The following is a 23,396-nucleotide window of genomic DNA, read 5'->3' on the forward strand; positions in this document are numbered from 1 at the left end:
GGCCTTTGCAGGGATCTCTTCCTCCTGTCAGAGAACCCGCCCCCCTCCTGCCCCCACTCAGTAGAACCCGGGGTTCGTGTGCTCGATGACGCAGCGGCGGCAGTGGCGCCGGACGAACCGCAGGGCCTCCGGCGACACCTCGCAGTCCTGCACGTTGAGCAGCTGCAGCTCGCAGCAGTTGGCCCCCAGGGCCTTGAGGCCCTTGCCCGTGACGCTCTCGCAGGCTCTGAGGCTGACTCTCCTCAAGCCCTGGCAGTACATGGCCAGCTGCTCCAGCCCGCCGTCCGACACCAGCGGGCACTTGCCCACGTCCAGGGACTTGAGTTTGGGGCAGCTCCGGGCCAAGTGGCTCAGCCCGTGGTCCGTCAGGCCCTCGCAACCCCGGGCATTTAGGTAGCGCAGTCTCGGGGAGTAGCGCGCCACGTAGCGCATGCCCACGTCGGTGATGCGGGCGCAGTGGGCCACGCTCAGGTAGCGCAGGCAGCCCTCCAGCCGGGCGACCTCACGCAGGCCGAAGTCGCCGATCAAACGGCAGTCGCTGAGGCTGAGCTCCTTCACCGAGGGGCAGTGGAGCGCCAGGTGATGCAGGGCCTCGTCCGTCAGCCTGGCGCAGCGGCGCAGGTACAGGTGCGTCAGGCGGGGGCAGTGGGAGGCGATGGTCCGCAGGCCCTCGTCCTCCAGGGAGAAACAATCAGTCATGTCCAGGTAGTGGATGGAAATCTGCTGGCCGTGCAGGGGGGCCAGCTGGAGGGAGGCCTCTTGGGTGAGGCTGATGCAGGTCACCTTGGAGCAGCCTGAAGGGGGGGGGGGGGGGAGAGTAGAGAGGTCATCAACCCAGAGCTAAAGGGTTAACAGTGCTGAAACGGCAGGGGCTCTGTGAAGGATGTTTTTTGAGCAACAGCTGTAAGAAGAGTTTCTAGAAAATGAAATAAACTTGAAAAGCTCTGAAGCTTTTGAGGAAAAAAGAGAGAGAGAGAGAGAGAGAGAGAGAGAGAGAGAGAGAGAGAGAGAGGCTTTGTGTTTGCTTCATTTCAAAAATAGATCTGATTCAGAGCGTTAAAACCTGATTTCACAGAATATGGACGGTGCGATTTGAAAATTCTAATTTGCCATTACAATGAAAGGGCTGACGGCAGAGCTGAGCCACTGGAGGGCGCCAGAGAGAAACCTGCTGATTAAATCATGCAAAGCTGCAAACAGCTCCACGGAAAGCCAATCTTTCACAGATTTAAACAGTAAAAAAAAAAAAAGACCTTATTTTATTAATCCACCGGTTTCTTGAAGGCAATTTTTGTATTTTTTTTTTTTTTTTAGTTCCTGGTGCTTAGGGAGCAGACGTTGCTCCATCCACCACTCCTTAATAAAAGCAGCAGACCGCTCTTCATACCCGCGGTGAGGTAAAGTTCTGCTTCCAGTTGGAGAAAGCCTTTCTTCTCCCACATGGGAGCTTAAGGTTGGCAGAGCCTCTCCTGCAGTCCTAATGGTTTTACCAGCTCCAGTAGGAACGACTGAGGAGGAGCTAAAGTCCCAGATGTGGGAATGCGGGGCAGCGGCAAAGCGCTAGCCGCTCATCAAAGTCAGATTCCCTTACCTGAGAGATTCAGGTGTTCCAGGTTGGGGCAACGGGACACCACCTCAAACACCGCATCGTTAGAGATGTTATAGCAGCCGGCGACCTCCAGGCGGCGTAACTCCGGGCAGCACTGCGCCACCACGTGCAGCCCCCGATCGGTGAGCCGTTTGCAGCCATTGGCCGTCACCGTCTCCAGGGTCAGGCACACGTTGGGCGTGTCCTGGCACAGCCGGTGGGTCAAGACCCTGATGGCGCGGTCCGCGTGGAGCAGCTCTCCCGTCAGCCGGACGGTGCCCCAAAGCCTCGGGTCCCACGCCAGGTTGTGCCAGCGGCGGCACACGCGGGCGCAGCGGCACAGCTGATTGGTGGGGAGGTGGGCGAAGATCTGCAGAAGGGCGTGGTCGGGGAGGAGGTCGACGGGGGCGTGGTGGTGGCCTTTCGACTGGCGAGAGCGCGCGTGGGTGCCGGGCTGAGGGTGGACCACGGCGACGGTCTCGCCAGGGGCCGAGGAAGAGGAGGAGGAGTTGGTCTCATGGCCGTTGCTGGAGAGGGCAGGTGAGGAGAGGGACGAGGACTTGGATGGCAGGATAAGACCAGGGCTGGGGGTGCTCAGGGTCCGTGTGCTGGAGTCTAGACCTGGGGGGGGGAGATTAAATTAGAGGCGCATCAGTTTTAGATGCACCACTTTCCAAGGAAACCTTTCTGGGGACTTGAGGCGAAGTACCGTGTCAATGTTGGTGAAAATTAGTGTTAAAAATGTGGTAAACACGACAACAACTACAAGAACCGCAGCTACCGAACCTAAGCTTCAGCCAAGGCCCAACTTTTAATTACATCAAACCCCCGATCCCCGTATTCCAGCGAGACGTGCGCCGTCTGCGCTCCAGCAATGATAACGGGAGTGAAGGAAAACCATGGATCCGTCCCTTTATCCGGATCCAGCCCTCAAGGGACGGTTCCTTCCACGCGACCAGCTTCCAACACGTTTCAGGAAAAAGCCGTTCACTCATTTCTGGACCCCCACGTTTCTCTTCCTGGTCGTGCACGTTGCAGGCGGTGATTCCTGGATCATTCAGGAACGCCTGTCAGCTGCTTTGGGGCAGCATATGTCGCCATCCTCCTGACAAATGTTTTCTTGTGAGGGGAAAAGGAAGCTGGACGGCGACGCCGGTCCTCACGACTGTCCCGCAGATCTGTATCCCAGACCTCGGCTCGGCCCACCCCTTGATGACATCCGCAGAGCGGCCGCCGTGGGAACGTGGCCACGAATTCACAGCTACTTTAAAAAAACACCCTGGTGTACTTTAAATTTCTCACGCGCATCAAGTTTCGGAGCAACACAACACGCGTTTGCAGGAAGTCGCTGGGCCTTATTCGTTCTGGGATACTCATGGCTTCTTTTTGAGGGGGGGGGGGGGGTTTGGTGCATCGTTGCTCCGGGTGGTCGGCCTGCGATTAGCTTAACATTAAATACAAGTATTTCCTTTTAGGTCGTCTGACTTGAGTTGAATTGTTATCTTTAGCTTCGTACAAAAGGATTTTATTATTTTCCGAAGTCGTAATATACACCGTCTATTTCAAGTTTCGCACACCTGTCCAAATATGGCATGACGATAATGCTGTGTGTGTGTGTGTGTGTGGGGGGGGGGGCTCTGTTTATTCAGGTACGCAGCAAATATTGCTGGATTCCCGAGTTAATATCCAACATGCCTGGAGCCGCACGCTGAGCAACGCTGAGCTACGAAAACAACCGGAAATCACTTTATTCCCAGCGATGGTTCCTTTGATTTGTTTTTTGTTTTTTGTAAAAAAATACAATTAATGATAAAAACATACTTAATCTGACGCTTGAATATCAGCCCCCATGTTAAGCATCTGAAATGGGACACGTTAGTGCCGTTGCTTTTTCGTGCTACTGCTATTAACGGCTCATCGGGGAGGGTCTGTAGGGAATTCCACGACACAATTCCACGCCGACACTACGCGAGGAAGGCACCACATTTATTTTGGTATTGCTATCACTGATTTTCATGAACGTCTCGTTAGTGACGTCACATGACACTGAAAAACAGAGGTGTACGATTGGCCGGGGCGAAGCCCCACCTTCAAGGGACGGACTGAAAAGCTGACGAAACAGGAAGTGCCTCCATTTGAGCATGAAGCAGCCACGAGAAGCGTGTTTGAATCTCAGCGCTGATCTCCGAACAAACATGTAACTGATCTGCTGTTTGTATAAATCCCTAAACTTTACCCACATTCTCCTCGTTGACTACGCAACCACGAAGGAGAACAAAGAACCGGAAGAGGGCTTAGAAAAGCCCTAACAGGTTCTAAGCTAACTTAGCGAGCTAGCTAGGTTAGCGTGGAAGCGTTCTTTGTGCTGAAACAAAACCGTGCCTGCGACTTCCTTCATAGCTGCTGTTGTAGCTGCGGAATTAGCTGCTAGCTGCTGTTGTAGCTGCGGAATTAGCTGCTAGCTGCTGTTGTAGCTGCAGAATTAGCAGCTGTTGTAGTTGCAGAATTAGCTGCTAGCTGCTGTTGTAGCTGCAGAATTAGCTGCTAGCTGCTGTATAAGTAGGAGTCGGTCGGGGCTGAGGTCTTTGGAGTTCAGTGGGACGTACGCTATGATAAGGATGCTGCAGCCTCGCAGAATGATTTCTCTGCTGCACCAAGACCATACGAATCTATCCAGGACACATGTACGGGATCATGCAGCTGCTTAATCAGGGTTGCTGGCTCCACTCTCGGTCCGGTTCTGGCACTGGTCTCATGACATAGACAGAAAAAAAAAAGACTATAAAGCTCCCAATATCCAGGAAAAGGTCAGATTTTCCACAGATCCATTTGCAGCCGTGTCTGAGATGCATTTCGTGACTCATTAGTTTTGATGGATGAGGCTTTTTTTTTTTTTTTATGTGATGGATTCTGCATGCCGGAGACAAAATCAACTCCCGCTGACTAAGAAGCGGATTCCAAAAATTGCACAATTAGACGTGTCGCTGACCAGAAGAGCGCGCCAACAGCAACATGGTGCTAATTAGACTACCCCCCCCCCCCCCTTCTCCTCTCAGCACAGATGGTTGGAGAAGTTAAAAGAATATAGCCTTCCACGCTGCTTTGTGGATGTTGGGTAGCGCCCGGGGCTTTGGAAGGTCATCCAGGTATAATCAAACTCAGATTATCCAATCATCATTAACCCTTGCTGCTGGACACATAGTGAGAACTTTCCCATCGCAGACAATACGGTTTTCAAGGACAATTAGATGCGCCAATCTGACTAATCTATCACGAGATAAACATGTTTTCAAAGCCAGATCCACAGACTGCCAAAATAAAGCGCTCAGGAGGCAAGACATCAAAAACAAAAAGATGGACCTGACAGAGATATGAATTACACGAATATGCTCGAATGCAAATCTGGTGCAGAAAGTGAATTATCACACTGGAGAAAGTTTCAATCTGGACTCACACACAGCAACTTTCTGAAAACATTAAAGACTAACTCGCAATGGAAAGAAAGATCCTTCGGCTCGTCTGGATGCACGGTTGGTTGCCATAGTGGATTTTTTTTTCCATCCTCAAAGGATCTTGGAACAGGTTTTACACCAAAAAGTGTTTTCCTATCCCTGATTGTCCAGATTCGGGGGTTCAGAATCTCACTCGAGGACCTTTCCTTTTAACCTTTAGACGGCCAGGGTTTGAGATCACCCTTCTCCACCTGAGCCTCAGCCGGACCCACAAGCAAAACCATGGCGATATTCACCAACACTTCATTTGGTGTTTAAAGCGACACTCTTTTCAGGGTCTTTCAACTACACTCAGCATCCTGTGAGTCGGGACTGCCCCAAAATGAAAGAATGAAACTTCGCGCTTCGCCCAACGGAGTTGAAGAGTCCTAAAGATGTGACTTTCATGAAAGTCCACGATAAGTCGGCCAGGGGGTGTCGTGTTTTATGGCGCTGTATCATTAACAGAACAAATACCGTGCAGCTGTTGAACTGCTTTTGAAGGCAGCGTGAGTAGAGGTGGTGGTGGAGAAATCAAAGGCTAAACAGTGGAACATCTGGCCTCTACCCTCGACAAAGAGCAACCAAAACCCAAAGTCATGCATTGTGAATGTGCATTTAGCCGCAAGAGAGGCATACTTGGCTTAAATGATTTGCCACTAATACCCAAATCTATGCCGGTGCACAGCAGGATCCCATTTAGCCTTCCACGTGAGACACATCTGGATCGTGCCTTGAAACCCAAAGTTTCATGCAAATCGATTGGCGGCGAATCAAAAGGACAAAAGGACAAGACGCTCGTTGGATTCAGAGGCGCGGCGGCAAGTTCGGAGCGACGTCGCCTTAAATGGCAAAGACCTGATGAACTTTGTTCATCGCACAAAAAACAGATTTCAGCAATAAAGGGCCTCGAAGAGAAAATAGGGCGCAAGAGGAAAAGGAAAGAGGGAAGATAAATTGGCAGAAGAACCTGCAGACTTTACCAGAGACGGAGACAAGTGCACCCGGAGGGTCAAGCCAGGCTTCCACGCAGTCGGGCCGTAAACTAAAGCTCGAGGGATTCTTTTTTCAGGCTCTTACAGTGCCGTGAAGCTCTGCTAAGACTCTGTCTGGACCGAGCGGGATTATCCCTGCTGCATCTGGCAGAACAGACCGATCCATTATCTGAATGCCATGAGCCCCCCCCCCCCCCCCCCCAATTAACAGTGTGACGTTCCGCATCTGACGGAACGGTCGTCCTTCTATTCATAAGCCAGGGAAGAATCAGGATTTGAGGTTTTAGTAAAAGGCAGATTCGCAAAGAACGAACAGAAAAGGTTCTGTCGGAGGTTCCACTGAAGTTGATTTCACCGTGCCGTGTGGCGGCCGGGCTATCAGTAAAGCCTTCGCCTACAGGAAGGCCTTACGTCACTGGAACGACCTGAAAGACAATGGGGCCCAAAAATATCCACGCCCGGACAGGAAACAGACTCCGTAGCGCCGCACAACCCCCACGACTCCAACACTTGGTGACTATTTTCACACTGGAGAAGCTCCCGCAGCAACAGATTCAACCACGAATGTGCCAAGAACTATAACGCCCCCCCCCCCCCCCCACAGGCATGACATGACTTCTCCCCTCGAGGGGGTTTTGCGCCTCTTTTAAAGCCCCGCTTTCAGTTCAAAAGGCACAAACGTCTCCACGCTGAGGAGGATAGCAGATTAAGGACGTTAAGGATGGAACGGCGGCTGCGTGAGTCATGTTTGCAAAAGGCCTTTCTGCACAACTGATACTCTTTGGCACTGGGGGTGCGAGAGAGAGAGAGAGGGGGGGGGGGGGGGGGGCTCAGGACGTGGAGTGACGGTCACGTTAAATGAGCGAGGAGGGTAGCTTGGGCTGTCACGCGGCACCCGCGACCGCACATCTGACGGGAATGGAAAAGAAAAACGGCTGATCCGGTTATGATGAGGAGCAAATGTAGTGATCTCATGTGGTTAAAGAAACAGAACAAGGGAAGTGCTGGAACGTTTGTGGTTATAAACTCCTGACGAGGGGGGGGGGGGGCTGCTCTAACTCCAGCAAGATGTTATTTTATCGAGAAAAAGTGAGCGGAAAATACAGAGAAAAGGTCTAGAAACGTGCCACAAACACGCCTCGCCTCTCTTCCCAGCAGGTGGCTTGCTTCTCCAGAGTGTGGTGGAAGCCCGTGCGACATAGACAGCACGCACTGACTTCGTTCTCCCTGCGGAACACACCCTCTTGTGCAACACGGGCGTGGCTTAAGCGATCCGTACAGCACGCCAAAGAATCAACGTGATGCAGACGATGACCGAGAAAAAGCCTGCAGGCAAATACAGTCTGTGTGCAAAGCTGAAGCAACCGGCCTGGATGCGTGATGATGCCTCATTTATTTGCATCCTCTCCTGCACCAATAGGACGACTCGTTTGGGCGCCGCCGTGCAGAAATCTTTTGTTTTGGGGGCGCTCTTTGTAAAAGCTGTTGAAAAGCCCGGCGTCTGCCATTGCTATCAAGGCCCGGACAAATGTGATGTTCCCGGATCAGGCCGCAGCTGGAACCGGAGCCAGACGGCAGAAGGTCTGACATCCAAAGTAAACGGTTGCTCCATCCACCAAAAGGTGACGTCAAACTTTGGCGCTTTTCGTTTTCCTTCGAGTCGGGGCGTCGACGTAACCGTAAACCCGATTTGACTCGGATGTCTAAAGTTTGGACTGATTCAGGAAAGATTTCCCTCCCCGCAATGAAACAAACCACAGAAGAAGAAGGGAGAGGAAGTCGTGGTCATGTGACCACATAAAACGGCCCAGGTGCATCAGTAAAAACATTGATCATTGGCAAAAAGCTTCCAGGAAGCCGCCAGGTGGCTTCTGTCCCAACCGCTGTCAAACATGGAGCTCCGGTAGTCGAACCCAAAACTGTGACCCCCGCAAGGTCGGCGCTTCCTCGGCGAATCGCTGAATCAGAAGACGGAGCGGTCGGCCCGGAAGAGTTATGAGATGGAGCTCGCCTCCTCCTCCTCCTCGTTCTTCACTTGTTCTCGGCCCTCTCTCTCTCTCTGAGATTTCCTGGCTCCAGGAGCGGCAGAATGGAAGGAGGAGGAGGAGGAGGAGGAGGAGGAGGAGGAGGAGGAACGAGGACAGCTGATGGAGAAAACCTGAGGAGAATAGCTTCAGCTTTCTCCGCCTCGCCGGTTCGTCTCTGCACAGACGATTTCCAACGAGCACTAGAAGGATATTTCTCATTTCTCAAAACCTCTACGGGCCAATAAAAAAGGAGAGAACAATCCACAAACTAACCCCCCCCCCCCGATTCTTCTTCTCTCGACAAAGATCTCTGTCTGTGCACGAACTTCCGTCGCAGCTGCAGAACAAACGCAGCATTGAGTTTCATGTCTTTCAGAAGATAAATTCGTCACACCGACTTGCGGTTTGGCTTAAAATACGCGCTGCGGTAACGACTGCTGACGAATGATGAGAACTACGCTCAGTGGGCCAGTGGAGGACAACGACTCGCAGCGAGAACGTCTCCACGGCGACGGAGCACCCAAACGCCAGCTTCCTGCACGTTTAGCGCGGCCGACGGCAAACAGTGAAACGCGGGGAAACACGAGCGAATGTTGCGTTTCACAATAAAGGTTTTACACTTGATTGAGATTTTCACATTAAACTGAATCATACATTATTATTACCGTAAATTTAAAAAACAACAGACGATCGAACAGTCGTGAGTCACATCGGTCGTAAACCGACGACTCGCCGCACATGCGTGCTAAAGCTTTTAGCATAAAGTAAAAAAAAACCCCAAAGAGAACGTGGAAACACCCCTTTACCTTCCTCGTCACCTGACCGTCGACGCCCATCCGCTGTGACCTTTCCCCAAACACTTTTCTTGTTTGATACCGTTGAGCTAAATGCTAACCGCTGCTGCGTTTAAAAGCTTGCGGTTGTGGGTCGCAGACGGAAAAGCAAAAGACCGATGTGCCTTAACCTGTTCATGCAGAACATTGAGGAGCGTTTAAGCTTCCGACCGCACCCAAGAAAGAGGCGTGTCAACCTTTATCGAGCGCTTAAAGCGCTCTTGATAAACAGTGAGCGGTTTTACAACTTGCCGCCGCCCCTCTCGGCGTGGAAGGACAGAGTAAGATTTTCCTCCTTCACCCTATCACTCTATCTTTGGTCCTTTGCTATGAGGGAGTCAGCCGTTCATTGTTCCCACCATTCCCTGCTTCCCAGTGCCCTCCAGGTGCCTTATGGAGGGGTGAAGGTCGGCGTCGGCGTGATCGCCGCCTCTCCTGAGTCTGGCTTCCATCAGCGGCTGAAACTTGGCACGGGCCAAAGCTGATATATGAGGATCAACGTGGTCTTACGGAGTTAGCGCGCGCAGGCCGAACACGTCGGGGGGGGGGGGGGGGGGCGCATTCCGAAGGTGCCCCGATTTTCAGCGGTGCCAAAATCTAGGCCCAGAAAGGGGGTCACAACACGACCCCTGCTGGGAGATACTCAGCCTCCGTCCCACAGGAAGGACGTAAAGGCCGCCTGCGGCTAATCGTCTGCTCTTCCAGCCGCGTCCGTCTGGAGTCGGTTGTCGCTGCCGTGTCCTCATTACTGGCCTTTATTTATTTCCCGCCAGCTAATCGACCAATATTCCAGTCACCGCCCTAAATGAAACCTCGCAGTGCATGCTGGGAAAGCAGGACGATTCGTTTCGTAAAAACCGACTGCGAGGTTGCTGTGCATGTGTGTGTGCCTTTTTAAGAAAGGATGGGGGGTGGGGGTGGGGGGGGGGGGGTTACTTGTGGTTGTGGTGGTTCCAGACCGTGCAATTACTCCCCACTTAGCGCTGAGAAGAAAAACAATTCCAGCCGTAACACCGGGAGGCGGAAAATGGCCGACAAGCCGCCGGCCCCGTTCGGTAGCAGCTGCTGGTCCTTCTACCTGCTCAGGTTCTTCTGAGAGCGGGGGGGGGGGGCGACTGCTGCCCCCCCCCCCCCCCCCAAAGTATCCCCCAGAAGCTCCTCAATGGACGGATGGGAGCAAGCCAGCATTCCCAGTGAGGTTAAGCTCGCTTAAAATAAACCCGTCGCCCGACAAACCCACCAGACTCGCCGTCTGGTGGCGTGAGAAGCACCTCGAACTCTTTGTGCCGACCGGCGGCGATAAACACACGCTTTTGTTTTCTCGTGGGCAACTCCGAACCGCGGGAATACGACGTTGGCCGCGCCGGAGCGAAGTTTAACATCGGCGATGACAATAGAAGGGAGGAACCGGCCACATCTGGAGCGGGACGACGTTCTCCGATCGCTATCGATGAGAGGACGAGCAATCAGTCGCCGTCCTGAACGCGCGCGAGAGGTCGTGACCTGGAGGGTTTACCAAATGGAAATGGGGGGTCGTGTTCTGTTCGTCTATCATAACACGAATAAATAAGTGAGAGAAACGAGCGTTTGGTCGAGGCAATGCGGGCTGACATCTTTTATGCTTTCACAAATGTTTTTCACAAGCTCAAATGGTTTTTATGAGACAAGGGGGGAGGGGGGGGGGTGCTGGGAATCGCAGAGCTTTTTAAGTTACGGGAGAGAGTTTGTTCTGCTGCCTTCAAAATAAAAGAAAAAGTCCCCGCTTTTGAAATGGAGAGGACGGATTCGTGTTTGAGACAACCGCTGACAGGAGGCCGTAAAAGCCGTCTGTCAGCTGCAAAGTATTTCTGAACCATTGCAGGAGCCGAGGGTAGGGGGGAGGAGGGGGGGGGGGGGTTAACTCTGGTGTCTGAGGAGAAGGTGAAGCTCCCTTTTTGCCATTTCACTCCCTCCCTGGCAACACGTTGCGCCTGATACCACAGTTTAGATCAGCATTCCTCCACAATGAGAAGCCCAAAGCGTTTTTTTTCTTTTTTTTTTTCTTCATCTTCTTCTTCTCAAACGAAGCCCAAAGCAACGCCTTTTGGTTTCTGGGTTCCTGATGGGAGCCGTGCGTTTGTGTTTTCAGACAGTTTCGGGGGGTTATCCCAGGAACACGCAGGTTCCTCTCCCAAAATAGGGCAGCCCAGAAGGCTCGGGGGGGGGGGGGGGGATGCGGTTAATGAGCACCAGATGCCTCACCTTCGCTGGCAGCCGCATTCTTTGGCGTTCTGGTCGGCGTGTGATCGGTGCTCGAACTTATGTCAGAAGAGATGCTTGAGCTCCCTTTACCTGCAAGGGGGGGGGGGGGGGGGGCAGAAAGAGCAGCGTGAAGAGACTGAAGGATGACAAAGTGCAGCCGCGACTTGCTGATTTGGAGTTTCTGGCACCTTGAGGAGGCGTTTCATGTGGCAGGAAGGAAACACGAAGCCCATCACTCTCTTTTATGCTCCTCTATTACGGAGGAGCCGTTAGCTTCGGCTCGTTCGGGAGGATTTCTGCAGCTTTGTTTGAACAACTGTCCTTTTTTTTTGTTTGTTTGTTGTAGATTTGGACGGAGGACGGAACTGTCCTAAGATCCAGCTGCAGGGCGCTTCAAACAGCAGCAGCAGATTCCTTCCTTTGCCTCTACGTGCGTTTCCATACTCCTATTCGTGCATTATTACCGGTAGATTTCACATTTGGGTTGCACTTGCAACTTTTGTTCGACACCATGGAGACGAAACATTTTGTTTTTGTGGAGTGCAGATAAGTGTCTAAAGATAATATTTTTGCATTTTCACTGCTCGTCATCTCAGATTGCAGCTTTTCCACTGTCAAATTTACTGCCTTTTGTCCGATTTTACTGCTGTAAATTTGAATATTTGAGGTTGAGGAGACAAATCCCTCAATTCCATCCCTGCAATTCAAAAATTCCTGAATCCAACAGATCCAGATTCACTCTGGAATGAATTCTTGCAGGCTTTGGGGCCGCCGGTGTCGCCGAAGCGACCCAGGACAGGAAGTTTTTTTTTTTTTTAAAGATGCAGAAATCTAATCACAAGTAATGATTATGTCATAACGATCTGGTTCAGAGAGGACCGGGGGTCCGTCGATGCGCCTTCACACGCCGGATTCCAGGGTGGAGCCGGTCCAAATCTTCCCTCTGCTAGTTATTGACTCAGGAAAGGAGACGCTGGAATGTTATTTATGCAAACATTTCTGCTGCAGAGGCGGAGAGGCGATGGGACAGAAGCAACACTGAAGATCGGGATTATTCTCAGTCTGGATCCAACAGTCAAAAAAAAGCACCAAACTCGTCCGTCATTAAGGTGTCAGATAGCGATTTGGACTCGCGGAACATTTCCCTCTGGATTCCAGCCACATTCCAGTTGGGTGGAAAAGATACTTTGATCACATCTGACAGCAGAGTGGATGTGATCTGCACTTTGGGCTGTCAAATCTGCATTTCAAATAATTAGATTAACCTTAAAGTATAGAGCTGTTGGTTCTGTACGCCTGGCATGATCTGGGCCGGAGAGAAATTACTGTTTTCATTCTGATCGTAATCGGCTCCGCTCGGAGACGAAATCGACCAGTCGGCTGCGCAGCCGCTCTGAACCTTGTGAAACTCATTTTAGGCGTGTCCGCAAACCCTCCAAGGAGGGAGGGTCAGTCAAACGGGCTGAGGGAACGGCGTCCTCTGGAACAGCCCGCTATGAAGATGAGACTGAGGGCCCACATGGCCGAACACCACAGGAAAACCCTCAGCAGAAAAATGATGGGCTGTTACCTGATGAAGCGTCTAACCTATACGCCGACTGAACTTCAGGTCGGGTCAGACGGATGCCATGCTGTCACCATGACGACCACCTTCCCAGGGTGGCAGTGCCATGGCTCCACCCCGACACACACACACACCGCCCGCCTCGAAAATGTGCAGATCCGGATCTCTGTCCACTTTTACATGCTGGTTTTAATTTTTGGGGATTTTATTGGCTTTTTTATTTTTATTTGTAATATTATCTGTGAATGGCGAATCGTGAGAAATATTGATCCACAATCTGTCAATAAAATCTGTTTGCAGCTTTTTGAGACAAACAAAGAAACACAAACAATGTTGTTGAGAATATATGACGCTTTAAATTCGACGTGGCTGCAGCAGAAACAGTTATAAACATGCAGTTATCTTTTACGCAGAACGCATGTGAACTTGTAAAGATACAGATGCCCGCATCTCCATTCTAGTGATCAACTTTGTGAATGAAACAAGCCGAAAGAAAGAAGTTCAATCCGAGCAAACATCAGTTGCTGCAGTCAAAAGGGGCACAGGGAGAATAGCGCGAGTTGTAAAAGAACTCTCAATGCGTAAAAGTCGCACTCGAAGGAAACGATTTGGAGCCGCTGCATGCGCTTTTGTTTGCGGCATAAATGGACTCCAAAGATAACGGAAGCAGCGTTTTCGTGCTTCAAGTTAGAATCCTGCGCAGAATAAAAAGCAAAGCGCGCTTTTAGAGTCGGAGTTGCAGCACTCACCCTCGCTTCCATACAGCTTTCCATTGTTCGCACCCATTTTAGAGAATACATAATCTACGCGCAAATCTCGCTGGATGAGAGTGCGTTAAATTCCAGAGGAAAAGAAAGACCGATAGGCCAGACAGCCAGAAGAGGTCTGAGTCGGGCCGCTCGCCCCGGCTCCAAATAGTTAATCCAGATGTTGAACAGCGGACGCCTCGGCATTACGCACAAAAAACAAAAAGGAGCTCGAATCCAGATCTCCAAACGTGAACATCCAGAGATGTGCGCGCCAGAGAACCCGGTCGGAGGAGTTTTGAGGAAAGTTGAAGGGCTCTGAACGGCAGGCAGCTCTTCATCAGGCTCGGAGTGCGCGTTGGGCATCGATCCCAGCGGCCAGACAGCTCGGTGAGGACGCGCAGCGCTCAGTCCGCTGGATCCGGATTTAAAGAGACCGCAGACCAGGAGAGGGAGACGCGGAGGTGGGAAGGGTTCAAACGCGTCACAACGCGCACGCCATGGAATTAGTTTGCGTCGAGAACGCGAACGCGTTGAGATCACGCCGCGCTGCGGCAGAAACTTTATTATAAGATAATATCTTGGAGAGAATCAATAATAATAATAATAATAATAATAATAGTCTGCAGCTTTAAGACGGGGATGACGTAACAGCCACTCAGGCTGCAGTTCGGTCATACTTCTAAGTCTGCGTCATTATTATCAGCTCGTTCCATCAGTAAATCAAATAGTTCGGATCCAAATCAGACTCTGGCGCGTGCTAGATCTCGCGATGACGTCATGACGCAAGTCCTTTCCAAGCATTCCAAGCATGAGATAGAATCTTATAACGGCCTTTGTGATTAAACTACTTCCTTTCTGTTTTAAACCAACCCTGCCAAAGTCTTACCTCATTGATGAAAGTAGAAATTCCTGAATCCACCCTTTAACCAAAACAACAACAACAACAACAACAAAAAGTTCGATTCCCCATCCAGCTTTAATGGAACCCCCTCCGGTGGTGTTTGTGCAGGACTACAAACAGCCGTCTGTTAAAACGCAGCAATGAGACGATGAAAACGGCAACCCGGCCGGGACGGAGGCGTGAATCCGGAGAGATCCGGCATGAGATTCCTCCGGATTCAGGATTCGTTTGGCAAATGACCATTCTGTATGTTTGAGGGCTCTATTCTGTCACTTCTCTTCAATAATTCAGGTGTGACTTTTTACCAACCAATCAGACGCCTGAGAACGCGTCTCTGCAGGGAGCGGTTGAACCCGCACGCGTCGGAACGCTCCCATGAATAGTGCTGAAGCAGGCCACTGGATGCCTCCCCAGTAAAGGAATTCCTTCCTAAATGCACACGGAGCCGAGCTCGGCAGAGGATGGAGCGGCGTTTCCGGTTCGGACCGGCACGTCCTCGGATTCATCGCAAGCAAACGGATGCCTCTTTAGCGACGCGTGGCTAATTCAGAGCGATAAAGCCGCTTGCGTTCCACCCAATTAGCCCGCTAAACGCGCCTGATGCTAATCCATTCGTGCTACATCGGACGTTTCCAATTCCTCCGAGCGGCTAACGTCTCTCCCGACAAAGAAAGAAGAAGCCGTGACTCATCTGGTTTTCCTGCTACGAGCGCGCCCTGCCGTTGCTATTTTTTTATTTTAATGTGCAGTGTGTTGATCTCTACTTTGCTCTTACAAGCCACCAAGAATGCATCATGTACTTAAACAATGTCGACTGGCGTGCACAGTGCCCGTCAGCCGGGCTCTTGGCTGTCTGAGAGAGGTCAAAAGCCAAACCTCAGCGCTTTACAACCAGCAATCTCAGCCGCACATTTAAAAAAAGGAAGAAAAAAAAAAAGAGAAGCCTCTCTGCAGGAAGTGAACGGCGGCTTGGACGGATCGCACAGAATCTGCATGCGTGAGCTCGAACATGGACGCGTTTCACGTGTGAATGAAACGCTGGCTGCAGCAGAACCTTTATTGACTTCTAAAACGTCATCTTAACATGCAGAAGTCGTGCAGTTTCACGCCGGCGCCGATCGCTGGCCCAGACGGGGGGGGTTGTAGTTCACCGTGGGAACCGTGTCTGGTGACAGACATGCACTGATGCACTCCGGGAGGCGTCGCTGGCGCCCGTCACAGTGGGGATCGAGGGTCCGGCGTGGTGGCCTGGGGGCGGGGAGACGCTGGGAGGGGGCGTGAGCTTGCTGTTTAACGCCATCATGGTCCCGGGAACGGACATGCACCTGGGACAGAAACAGAGGCTTTTAAACGGACTCTGAGCCGTCGTCCTGGAGAAGAAGCCGATGGTCGACAAGTCGCACCTCGTCATGGCGGCGGAAAGGTATTCGTTCACAGACGGATCCTGTGATCCGGCGCCAAACAGAGTGCAGCTAATCCGACGGGAATCAAACACGTTCACCAGCACTGCGGGGAGGAAAGCCGATAAATCAGACGAGCCCGTGTCATTATCGTAAAAATTACACGCCCTGCGGTCTAAAAAAAAAGTCCCAACCACGCTGGATCAATGCAGAGCATTGTTGTTGATGCTGAAAAGGACCTTTCTGTGTTACCAGTCCCGTCTATACGGGGGGTCAATGCTCACAGACAGCCAGGCCGTCGGTGTCGGGTCGGCGGAAGGTCACGGAGAAGCTGCTCTCAGACTCTGGGAGGACCTCGTGGTGCGGCTCGGAGCCTGCAGGGTCCGCATCACACCCGATTAATCCGGAGTCTCCACCCGGTCCGCTCTCACCTGCCGTGGAGAATCGGTCCCACCTGAACCGCCGGGCTGAGAAGTCAAGCAGCTCCTCAGCAGCGCGTTGAGGACACACTGGCGCCGAAGCAGCTCCACTACGGCCGGGACGCAGGCGGGGTGGCTGAAGGGGACGCCGCCGACGGCGGCGCCGCTTGTTGCAGGCGCTTCCCATGCGCATCCAGGGAGAACGTAGCCGTGCACCGGCCCGCCAGGGAGGGGCTGAGGGGAGCGTCCCATTAGTTCAGGCCTGGCTCGAACATCTTAAGCTTACAGAGATATTTGAAGCCCCCCCCCCCCCGAGAGCGCCTTTTCATGTCGCATGTTAAACAGACACACCACAGCAAACGCAGCATCCTGCTCATCTGGCATCTCCTCGTGGCCGTTTGCACTTTGGGTCATCAGAACCTTAGGGAAGGGCGCCCACTGCAGGCCAAGCTCCGGTACAGCCACATCTACGGGGAGGAAATGGGCGGGGAGGGTATCTGAACAGCGTGCGCGCCATCGGGGCGAACTCTCCCGCGGTAATATTTGCCTGACCTGTAATTCGGCCGAGCCTTTGAATAAAAGAACCCGTCATCGGTATCGGGGGCTGCAGTTTGAGGTGAAAACAGGCGGGCAGGGTCTCGTGCAGCGCCTCGCCCGGCGGCAGGAACACGGGGCAGCTGCAGCAAAAAGAGAAATTCATTTAAGCGCCGCCGACATTCAGAGTCACCAAAACGAAGGCTTCCCATTGGGCAGCAGACCGATGGAACACGCTACCCCTGGGGATCTAGCTGCGGGGGCCGCGGGAGAACAGACGCCACCTGGAGCCGGTGATTCCCGTCACTGCCGACTAAAGTCACCTGGGCCGCCTGGACCGCCGGGTCGGTCGTTTCTTCAGCAACGGAAGACACACGGGGAAAAAAGCGGAGACTCTTATTTTGAAGGACTAGCGCAGAGTCACTTTAAGTCCTCCAAATGTGAATCGTCTTACGGAAATCTGAGGTGTCCGGTGCGTCGGTGGGGCCGATGTAGAACTGGATGGTCAGGGGAGAGTCTGAAAGGACAGATGAAAGAACCGCTGAGTGAAACGTGCACGGTGGACGCTTTGGCTTCCTGGCGTCATGAACCTCCTTCAGCCATCAGGCGTCCAATCCTGCTGTTGTTGATCGCGTCCAGTTGGGACACGTCCCGGTCCGTTTGCTCGCTGAAAGGAAAAAGTTGCGGCTGATAATTCACCAAAATAATTTCATCTTCTTTCTGTGCGGTCTCGTCTCTTACGGTTGCAGCTTTGACATTTGCTGCAGGTCTTCCCAAAGACATCGCAGAGACGCAAGCATCCTCAGTTTGATTTCACTGGAAAGAAAAAAAATTACAAATAATAATTTGAAAGTGAAAAAAGACTCCCGGAAGGCTTTTAAAAATACAAAAGTTATTCTAAAAGAAGGCTTTACTGGTCTCCGGGGAGGTCGTACTGGGCGTGGAGGCCTGCCAGCTTCATGGAGAACTCGGTAAACTGGTGGGATCTAAGCAGAGGAAAAACAACAACAACAACAACAACAACCACATAAATCAACATTCACTCGTAGTTTATGCAAATTAGCCGTTGCTCACCTGAGCATCTGTAGGAGGGACTCGCTGTGCTGCAAGGCAACATCGCTGTTATTATCATGCGGGGTAAAGGGGGGGGGGGGTGATGCTCACTCACGACAGGAGAACGCCCGTGCGACGCCACCTTCACGGCCGCCGCCCCCCCGCAGGGCAGCAGCTCCACCTCCAGGTAGAATAAGTCCGCCGTCAGGTAGCAAGTGGGCTCGGTGACGTGGAAGCCCATCCTGAAGAGACAGTTTAAACCGTACCATGAGGTTAGCGCAGGCATGGGCAAACCCAGGCCCGGGGGCCATATGCGGCCCGTTGGTCTTTTTAATCCGGCCCGCCGAACTTGTCCAAATTATATCATTAAATAAAATTTTATTGTAATTAAACCTCATTCATTTGACCTTTTCTCTGTAATGCTACCTGTAAAAGGCCAAATCCTTTAATGCAATAGCTTTCATGTGTCATTTATATTAGCTCACACAAACACTCCATCCATCTGTTCTTGGTCCGGCCCCTCTGTCAAATTTTAGAACCTATTGTGGCCCGCGTGACAGAAAGTTTGCCCAGCCCTGGGTTAGCGGGTCAGAAATGACAACGAGAGAGAGAGAAATATCACCCTTGTTGTTTGGTAATAATCTCCAGACGAGACTTCATGAGATTCAGAGACGACACTGGAACACAAGAGTGACTTAGTCACAAGTGGAATTCATCAACTTAACCACGCAGAGTTATTAACATGCCGTTTACCATCGTTAAACGCTTCCTGGAGCGTCTCGAGGGATCGGACCAGCAGCTCAGATGGTTTGGATTTGCCTCTGGATTTCTCCTGTCGGGGCGTCAAAGGGGAGAAAACGGGGAAAAAACTGCAACACATTTTGTATGGCATCTATTTTTATGAAGTCCTCCAAAAGTCCCAAAGGCCGGAAGCTGCATGACAAAGCCCCGGCCTTAAACCTTCGGCCCAAGCAGAGGCGCCAGTTTATCTCAAGGCAACCTCAGGAAGACAATAAGATACTTGAAGTGAGCAGAATCCAAGTGGCTATTGATACACAAACGGCTGATTCAGCAAACAAACGGCGTTTGTGTCTTCCTGTAAAGATGATCTCATTCTCTGCGCGTCATTTTCTAGAAGCCACCCAGTGACGAGACTAAAACGTTTACATCCAATCACTTCTCTCTTTGGATACAATTAAGGGGCACAACTTTAAAAAAGAAAAAGGAAAAAAGGGATGTTTATGTGATCACCGCATTCTAATGTAAAAAAAAACACGTTTTTTAACGTGCAGATAATAAATAGAAATAGCAGTTTGCCGGAATGTGTCCCTACCATGCATCTTCGAACTAAATTGAATGTTTCATTCCAGGATTTGTCTGCGAATTTCAAGCGCAGGTCAGACATTGTGGAAGCTGCCATCATCACTAAAGCACAAAAAAAGACGAGAAAGTCGTCAAATAGGTTCACATTTGTTAAAAGATTCGCCACTTTAAGCAGTTTTAAAGTGCATCATTCCAATTGTGGTAGTAGGTTTAAAAGGTTAATCCTGTTTTATAACAATGCACGCAGTCAGCCTTTTCATAAAACTTAATTAATACTAAAAATAGATAAAAATCAGCATAACCTGCCTCTAATTTCTCCTGCAGCCTCCGTTGGAGAAAAAAGTGCAAGCATTTATAGGATTAGCCAATTAATCAATTACGTGGCATCGTCAGATTAACTTCCTTTAAACTGTATTTTTACGCGCAATCACCAATAAAGTGGGCAAATTAACTCAGATTATGTTATTATTTAGAAAAGAGACGGAGGCGGGCGTTGCCAGGCTGAGCCCAGCCCCACAGGACGTCCAGGCAGGCAGACTCTGCTGCTAACGGCTACCAGCTGGAGCTAGCGAGGGAGCTAGCCATGAGCTAACGAGCAGCTAGCTAAGCCTATTCATTTCTGCTACCGTAGTTTGACCGCCGTTAACCGTCGCGCCGGGGCGCACGCTGTTGAATTTGTCGGTAGGTGCTATTTTTTTTTATTTTCTCCGCGTAAACGCTCCAGTTCTACCGGTAGCGGCGGGTTCCCGTTGACGTAGCATCGTTTACTTCTGATTAGCTGCTCGTTATCGCTTGCTAACCCTTTCCCGGTGTTGCCACCCTAGCAGGCTAGCAGGCTAGCTGAGTTTTAGCAGATCGATCTGTTGAGCTGAGTAGCTCATTTAGAGGTTTTTTGTGTTTTATGTGTTATCTTTCGCCGCTGCCTTTTATTTTATTTTTTTTATATAAAAACGTCTGACCTCAGTGTCAATTTGAGGCTTTTTTAATCGTTGATCTGCTCCGGCTGTTAGCTAGTTAGCCACATCGGCCACCGTAGGTATCCCGCTAGCGTGTTTACCTGCAGTTGACAGATCACCAGCTATTGTCATGAGGCAAATCAAATGTTTTTATTTGTTATATTTGGCGTGATCATGATTGCTGATAAACGTACTGATCGATTGTGCCGATGCATCTAATTTGTGTGTTTAGTTTAACGTTCTTTTCTTGTTATATCAACGTTTTCTTTGGGTCTTAAAGTAGATAGGAATATACATTTTCCTCAAGAGCACTTTTCATTTCTTATTCAAAAGTAAGGTTAAAAAAAATGTAAAAGAAAATGTCAATATTACAATTTGTAGTATTGATTTTTCAGTGCAGAGAAAGCCGCTGATCTTTTTTGATCTGATTTTGATGGCCCTTCGATAGTTAACAGCATCAACACACTTTGGTATTATGATGGAATTGCCAGTGTTCCAGGTCTGTTATGTACGGGACGGTGATCTGTAAATCGTTTGGGCATGTGTTGGGGGGGGGGGGGGGGGCACTGCCAGATGTTGAACGATGGCGTTTCTTTCGCTAAATGATTTCTACAGTTCCTCGTCGGTTGAAAGCGTTTTGGCGACTGTTTGATGCTGCGCTTCCCTTTTCCCCGCGTCACTGATCTTTTCTCGATGGTTGGAGAATTTATACGTGAACGTTGCCTGCAAAATAGCTTTGCATTGAAGGAAGTGTTTTTTATTGCGCTGTGTTTTACATGGAGTTTAATGATGTCATTACGTTGCTATTCAACATAAAGATGGATTCCTTCTCTCTTTATTTCTCCCCAGGACTTTTCATTTGCACTTTTTTTTTTTGTTGCCGCTTCAATTCTTTTAGCCTGCTTTTTCACGGCCGGCTCCACGTTGAACTTCCTCCCTTTTCCCGCCCCGGATCTCCAGGTACAGCGCCATGGCAGCTGCTAAGCCCAAAGGGCAGAACTCTCTGGCCCTCCACAAAGTGATCATGGTGGGCAGCGGCGGAGTCGGGAAATCGGCCCTCACGCTCCAGTTCATGTATGACGAGGTCAGCAACTTCCAGCTCGCCGGCGATAGTCACGTATTGCTGAAAAAAGCTTTATAAATGACTAAGTTGACCACCGTTTTCTTCTTCTTCTTAGTTTGTTGAAGACTATGAGCCGACCAAGGCTGACAGTTACAGGAAGAAGGTGGTGTTGGATGGGGAGGAGGTGCAGATCGACATCCTGGACACCGCAGGGCAGGAAGACTACGCAGCCATACGGGACAACTACTTCCGCAGCGGCGAGGGTTTCCTCTGCGTCTTCTCCATCACAGAGCTGGAATCGTTTGCGGCGACGGTAGACTTCCGGTACGAGCAGGATTTCATTTTCTGTTTCGTTTTAGCCGCGGTTGGCGTCGGAACATCGTGAAAAGCCACCGCTGTTCTCCCCGCCGTTCGCTTTCAACCCGAGCCGTCGGTAGAATGTCGGCCGAATGGCATTTCCCGTTACAGGGAGCAGATCCTGCGGGTGAAGGAGGACGAGAACGTTCCCTTCCTCCTGGTCGGTAACAAGTCGGACTTGGACGACCGGCGGCAGGTCAGCGCGGACGAGGCTAAGGCGCGCGCCGAGCAGTGGGGCGTGTGCTACGTGGAGACTTCCGCCAAAACCCGCGCCAATGTCGACAAGGTACGTTCCGCATGCTAAAGCTAGTCAGCCGCCGCCGTGGCTTCACCTCATCGGCATCGACGGACAGAAACGCGGACCTTTTGTTTCCCCCCACAGGTGTTCTTTGACCTGATGAGAGAGATCCGGGCGAGGAAAATGGAGGACAGCAAAGAGAAGAACGGCAAGAAGAAAAGTAAAAGCTTGGCCAAGAGAATTAGAGAGCGCTGCTGTATTTTATAGTGGTAGGGGGGGGGGGGGCAGGACCGCTGCTTGGCTAACGTGTACATTACTCAGACTTTTGCATTGGTTTTTTGTGCCCATCATGCCCCGACCATGACTTCCTGTTCCTGGCCAACAGGACACGTGTCCGTGTGTCAGGGAGTCGTACGAGGGTGTTTCAGTGCTGAACGTCCAAATACTTTATCTATTCTCTCTCTCTCGCGCTCTCCCCGAGACCTACAATGTTACCTTTTCATTGTAGGTTTTTAATGTGCATAATATTCATACACATGTGCAGTCGGAGAGAAACAAGACAATTGAAGGTGTTGAGGTTTGACCGTTGACGAATGGAGCATCAAGCCAGAGCTGAAGTGCCACCAGGAAGACGTAGATTACGTCTGTGCAGCGACTGCATTCTGTAAACCGCAGCTTAAATTTAATGCTCTTCACGCCTCGATTTTACTTTCTATCATCACGACCCTTATTTTATCTGCGAAGTCGCTCGTTGTCCTTTTCATATCAGCCGGTGGAAGATAAAAGCACTAATGTTCTCCTTCACTGCACTTTTGTTGAGACTCCTCAAATGCACAAATGACATCCATCATTACCCTTAAATCTGTGAAGGAATTTCCAACACCGCACTTTTTTTTTTCTCTTCTGTTTATCATTCTCAAATCTAGCTATTGAGCAGTTTTACCTCACTCTAATGATTTTCATTGCCTTTTTTTGTTTTAAAGCAAAGCGATCTCTGGTGCTGCGCTACAAGGCGATTCCCAAACACTACGACATTTGCATGCTGTCTAAACGCACCCTGGAGTTCATCAAACCTTTAGCTTCCATTTACTTAGCCCCTTTTTTTTTTTACTTAAACAAATCTCTTAAAGGGATCCAAAAGAGTTGCTCTTAAGTCACCAAAGAGAAAAACATTCCCAGTGAGCGTCACGAATGCAGCACCGCCGGTGGCAAACGTGAATCTGAAAAAGAACCGGGTCTGAATGACCTGGAAAGGAAATGCAAAGTTACAAGGATTTAGTTACTTGTGTTCAATGCGTGTGGGTTGGAGGTAAATCCAGAAGAGCGAGGACGGACTCGTGTGCGCCGCCGTTGTGAATGTGAAAGATTCCCGTTCACTTGTCACGTTAGGGAGCCGATGACGTACAGAGGTCACTGACGTTCGGCTCAGTGGGACGCTGACGTTTTTGAGCTGTAGCACGTCTTAATAACCCCCCCCCCCTCCCTCCAATGTTTTTATTTGACTTTCAAGCAGTGTAAAAAAAACTACATTGGGAATGCTATTCCCGATCGTCAGACCAAAACGCACTGTGAAGTCTGAGCCGCCGCTATTTTGCTTTCCCTTAAAGACTGAGCCACTCTTTATTTCTTCAGCATAACATTTATGGACTATTCAGAATAAGTTA

The 23,396-nt window shown here is 50.7% G+C and overlaps 3 protein-coding genes across 3 annotated transcripts; 1 reads left to right on the top strand and 2 right to left on the bottom strand.

Moving 5' to 3' along the window:
- Positions 1–57: 57 nt before the first annotated feature.
- On the bottom strand, positions 58–13,525 carry LOC137903980 (F-box/LRR-repeat protein 7-like). The gene is made up of 4 exons (XM_068748153.1): positions 13,489–13,525; positions 11,176–11,265; positions 1,592–2,209; positions 58–794 (listed from the first exon to the last, which is right to left on the bottom strand). The coding sequence occupies exons 1-4, from the start codon at positions 13,523–13,525 to the stop codon at positions 58–60; spliced, it is 1,482 nt and encodes a 493-aa protein (XP_068604254.1).
- A 1,697-nt stretch (positions 13,526–15,222) lies between these two features.
- On the bottom strand, positions 15,223–19,200 carry med1l (mediator complex subunit 1-like). The gene is made up of 17 exons (XM_068748276.1): positions 19,129–19,200; positions 18,549–18,627; positions 18,418–18,472; positions 17,911–18,037; positions 17,817–17,845; positions 17,657–17,728; positions 17,484–17,558; positions 17,333–17,409; positions 17,197–17,259; positions 16,983–17,097; positions 16,761–16,885; positions 16,560–16,675; positions 16,244–16,442; positions 16,074–16,163; positions 15,793–15,895; positions 15,581–15,714; positions 15,223–15,242 (listed from the first exon to the last, which is right to left on the bottom strand). The coding sequence occupies exons 1-17, from the start codon at positions 19,198–19,200 to the stop codon at positions 15,223–15,225; spliced, it is 1,551 nt and encodes a 516-aa protein (XP_068604377.1).
- A 1,829-nt stretch (positions 19,201–21,029) lies between these two features.
- ralaa (v-ral simian leukemia viral oncogene homolog Aa (ras related)) lies at positions 21,030–21,999 on the top strand. Its single transcript, XM_068748169.1, has 4 exons — positions 21,030–21,158; positions 21,253–21,461; positions 21,606–21,780; positions 21,877–21,999. The coding sequence occupies exons 1-4, from the start codon at positions 21,045–21,047 to the stop codon at positions 21,997–21,999; spliced, it is 621 nt and encodes a 206-aa protein (XP_068604270.1). The 5' UTR covers positions 21,030–21,044.
- Positions 22,000–23,396: the final 1,397 nt, after the last annotated feature.

Source organism: Brachionichthys hirsutus, chromosome 14, assembly GCF_040956055.1.
Source record: "Brachionichthys hirsutus isolate HB-005 chromosome 14, CSIRO-AGI_Bhir_v1, whole genome shotgun sequence".
In the NCBI taxonomy this organism is placed as follows: Eukaryota; Metazoa; Chordata; class Actinopteri; order Lophiiformes; family Brachionichthyidae; genus Brachionichthys; species Brachionichthys hirsutus.

What these genes read in the sequence shown, in the direction of transcription:
- LOC137903980 (XM_068748153.1), bottom strand. Translation starts at nt 13,525, where the DNA reads ATGGGTGCGAACAATGGAAAGCTGTATGGAAGCGAGG. An exon ending in GAATGCGGCTGCCAGCGAAG is followed by an intron (nt 2,210 to 11,175) that starts GTGAGGCATCTG and finishes TCCCCCCCCCAG; the next exon opens with GTCTAGACTCCAGCACACGG. An exon ending in GGAACACCTGAATCTCTCAG is followed by an intron (nt 795 to 1,591) that starts GTAAGGGAATCT and finishes CCCCCCCTTCAG; the next exon opens with GCTGCTCCAAGGTGACCTGC.
- med1l (XM_068748276.1), bottom strand. Translation starts at nt 19,200, where the DNA reads ATGTCTGACCTGCGCTTGAAATTCGCAGACAAATCCTGGAATGAAACA. An exon ending in ACCGGACACCTCAGATTTCC is followed by an intron (nt 17,098 to 17,196) that starts GTAAGACGATTC and finishes CCGTTGCTGAAG; the next exon opens with AAACGACCGACCCGGCGGTC. An exon ending in CCGCAGCTAGATCCCCAGGG is followed by an intron (nt 16,886 to 16,982) that starts GTAGCGTGTTCC and finishes TTTTTGCTGCAG; the next exon opens with CTGCCCCGTGTTCCTGCCGC.
- ralaa (XM_068748169.1), top strand. Translation starts at nt 21,045, where the DNA reads ATGGCAGCTGCTAAGCCCAAAGGGCAGAACTCTCTGGCCCTCCACAAA. An exon ending in TCCAGTTCATGTATGACGAG is followed by an intron (nt 21,159 to 21,252) that starts GTCAGCAACTTC and finishes TCTTCTTCTTAG; the next exon opens with TTTGTTGAAGACTATGAGCC. An exon ending in CCCGCGCCAATGTCGACAAG is followed by an intron (nt 21,781 to 21,876) that starts GTACGTTCCGCA and finishes TTCCCCCCACAG; the next exon opens with GTGTTCTTTGACCTGATGAG.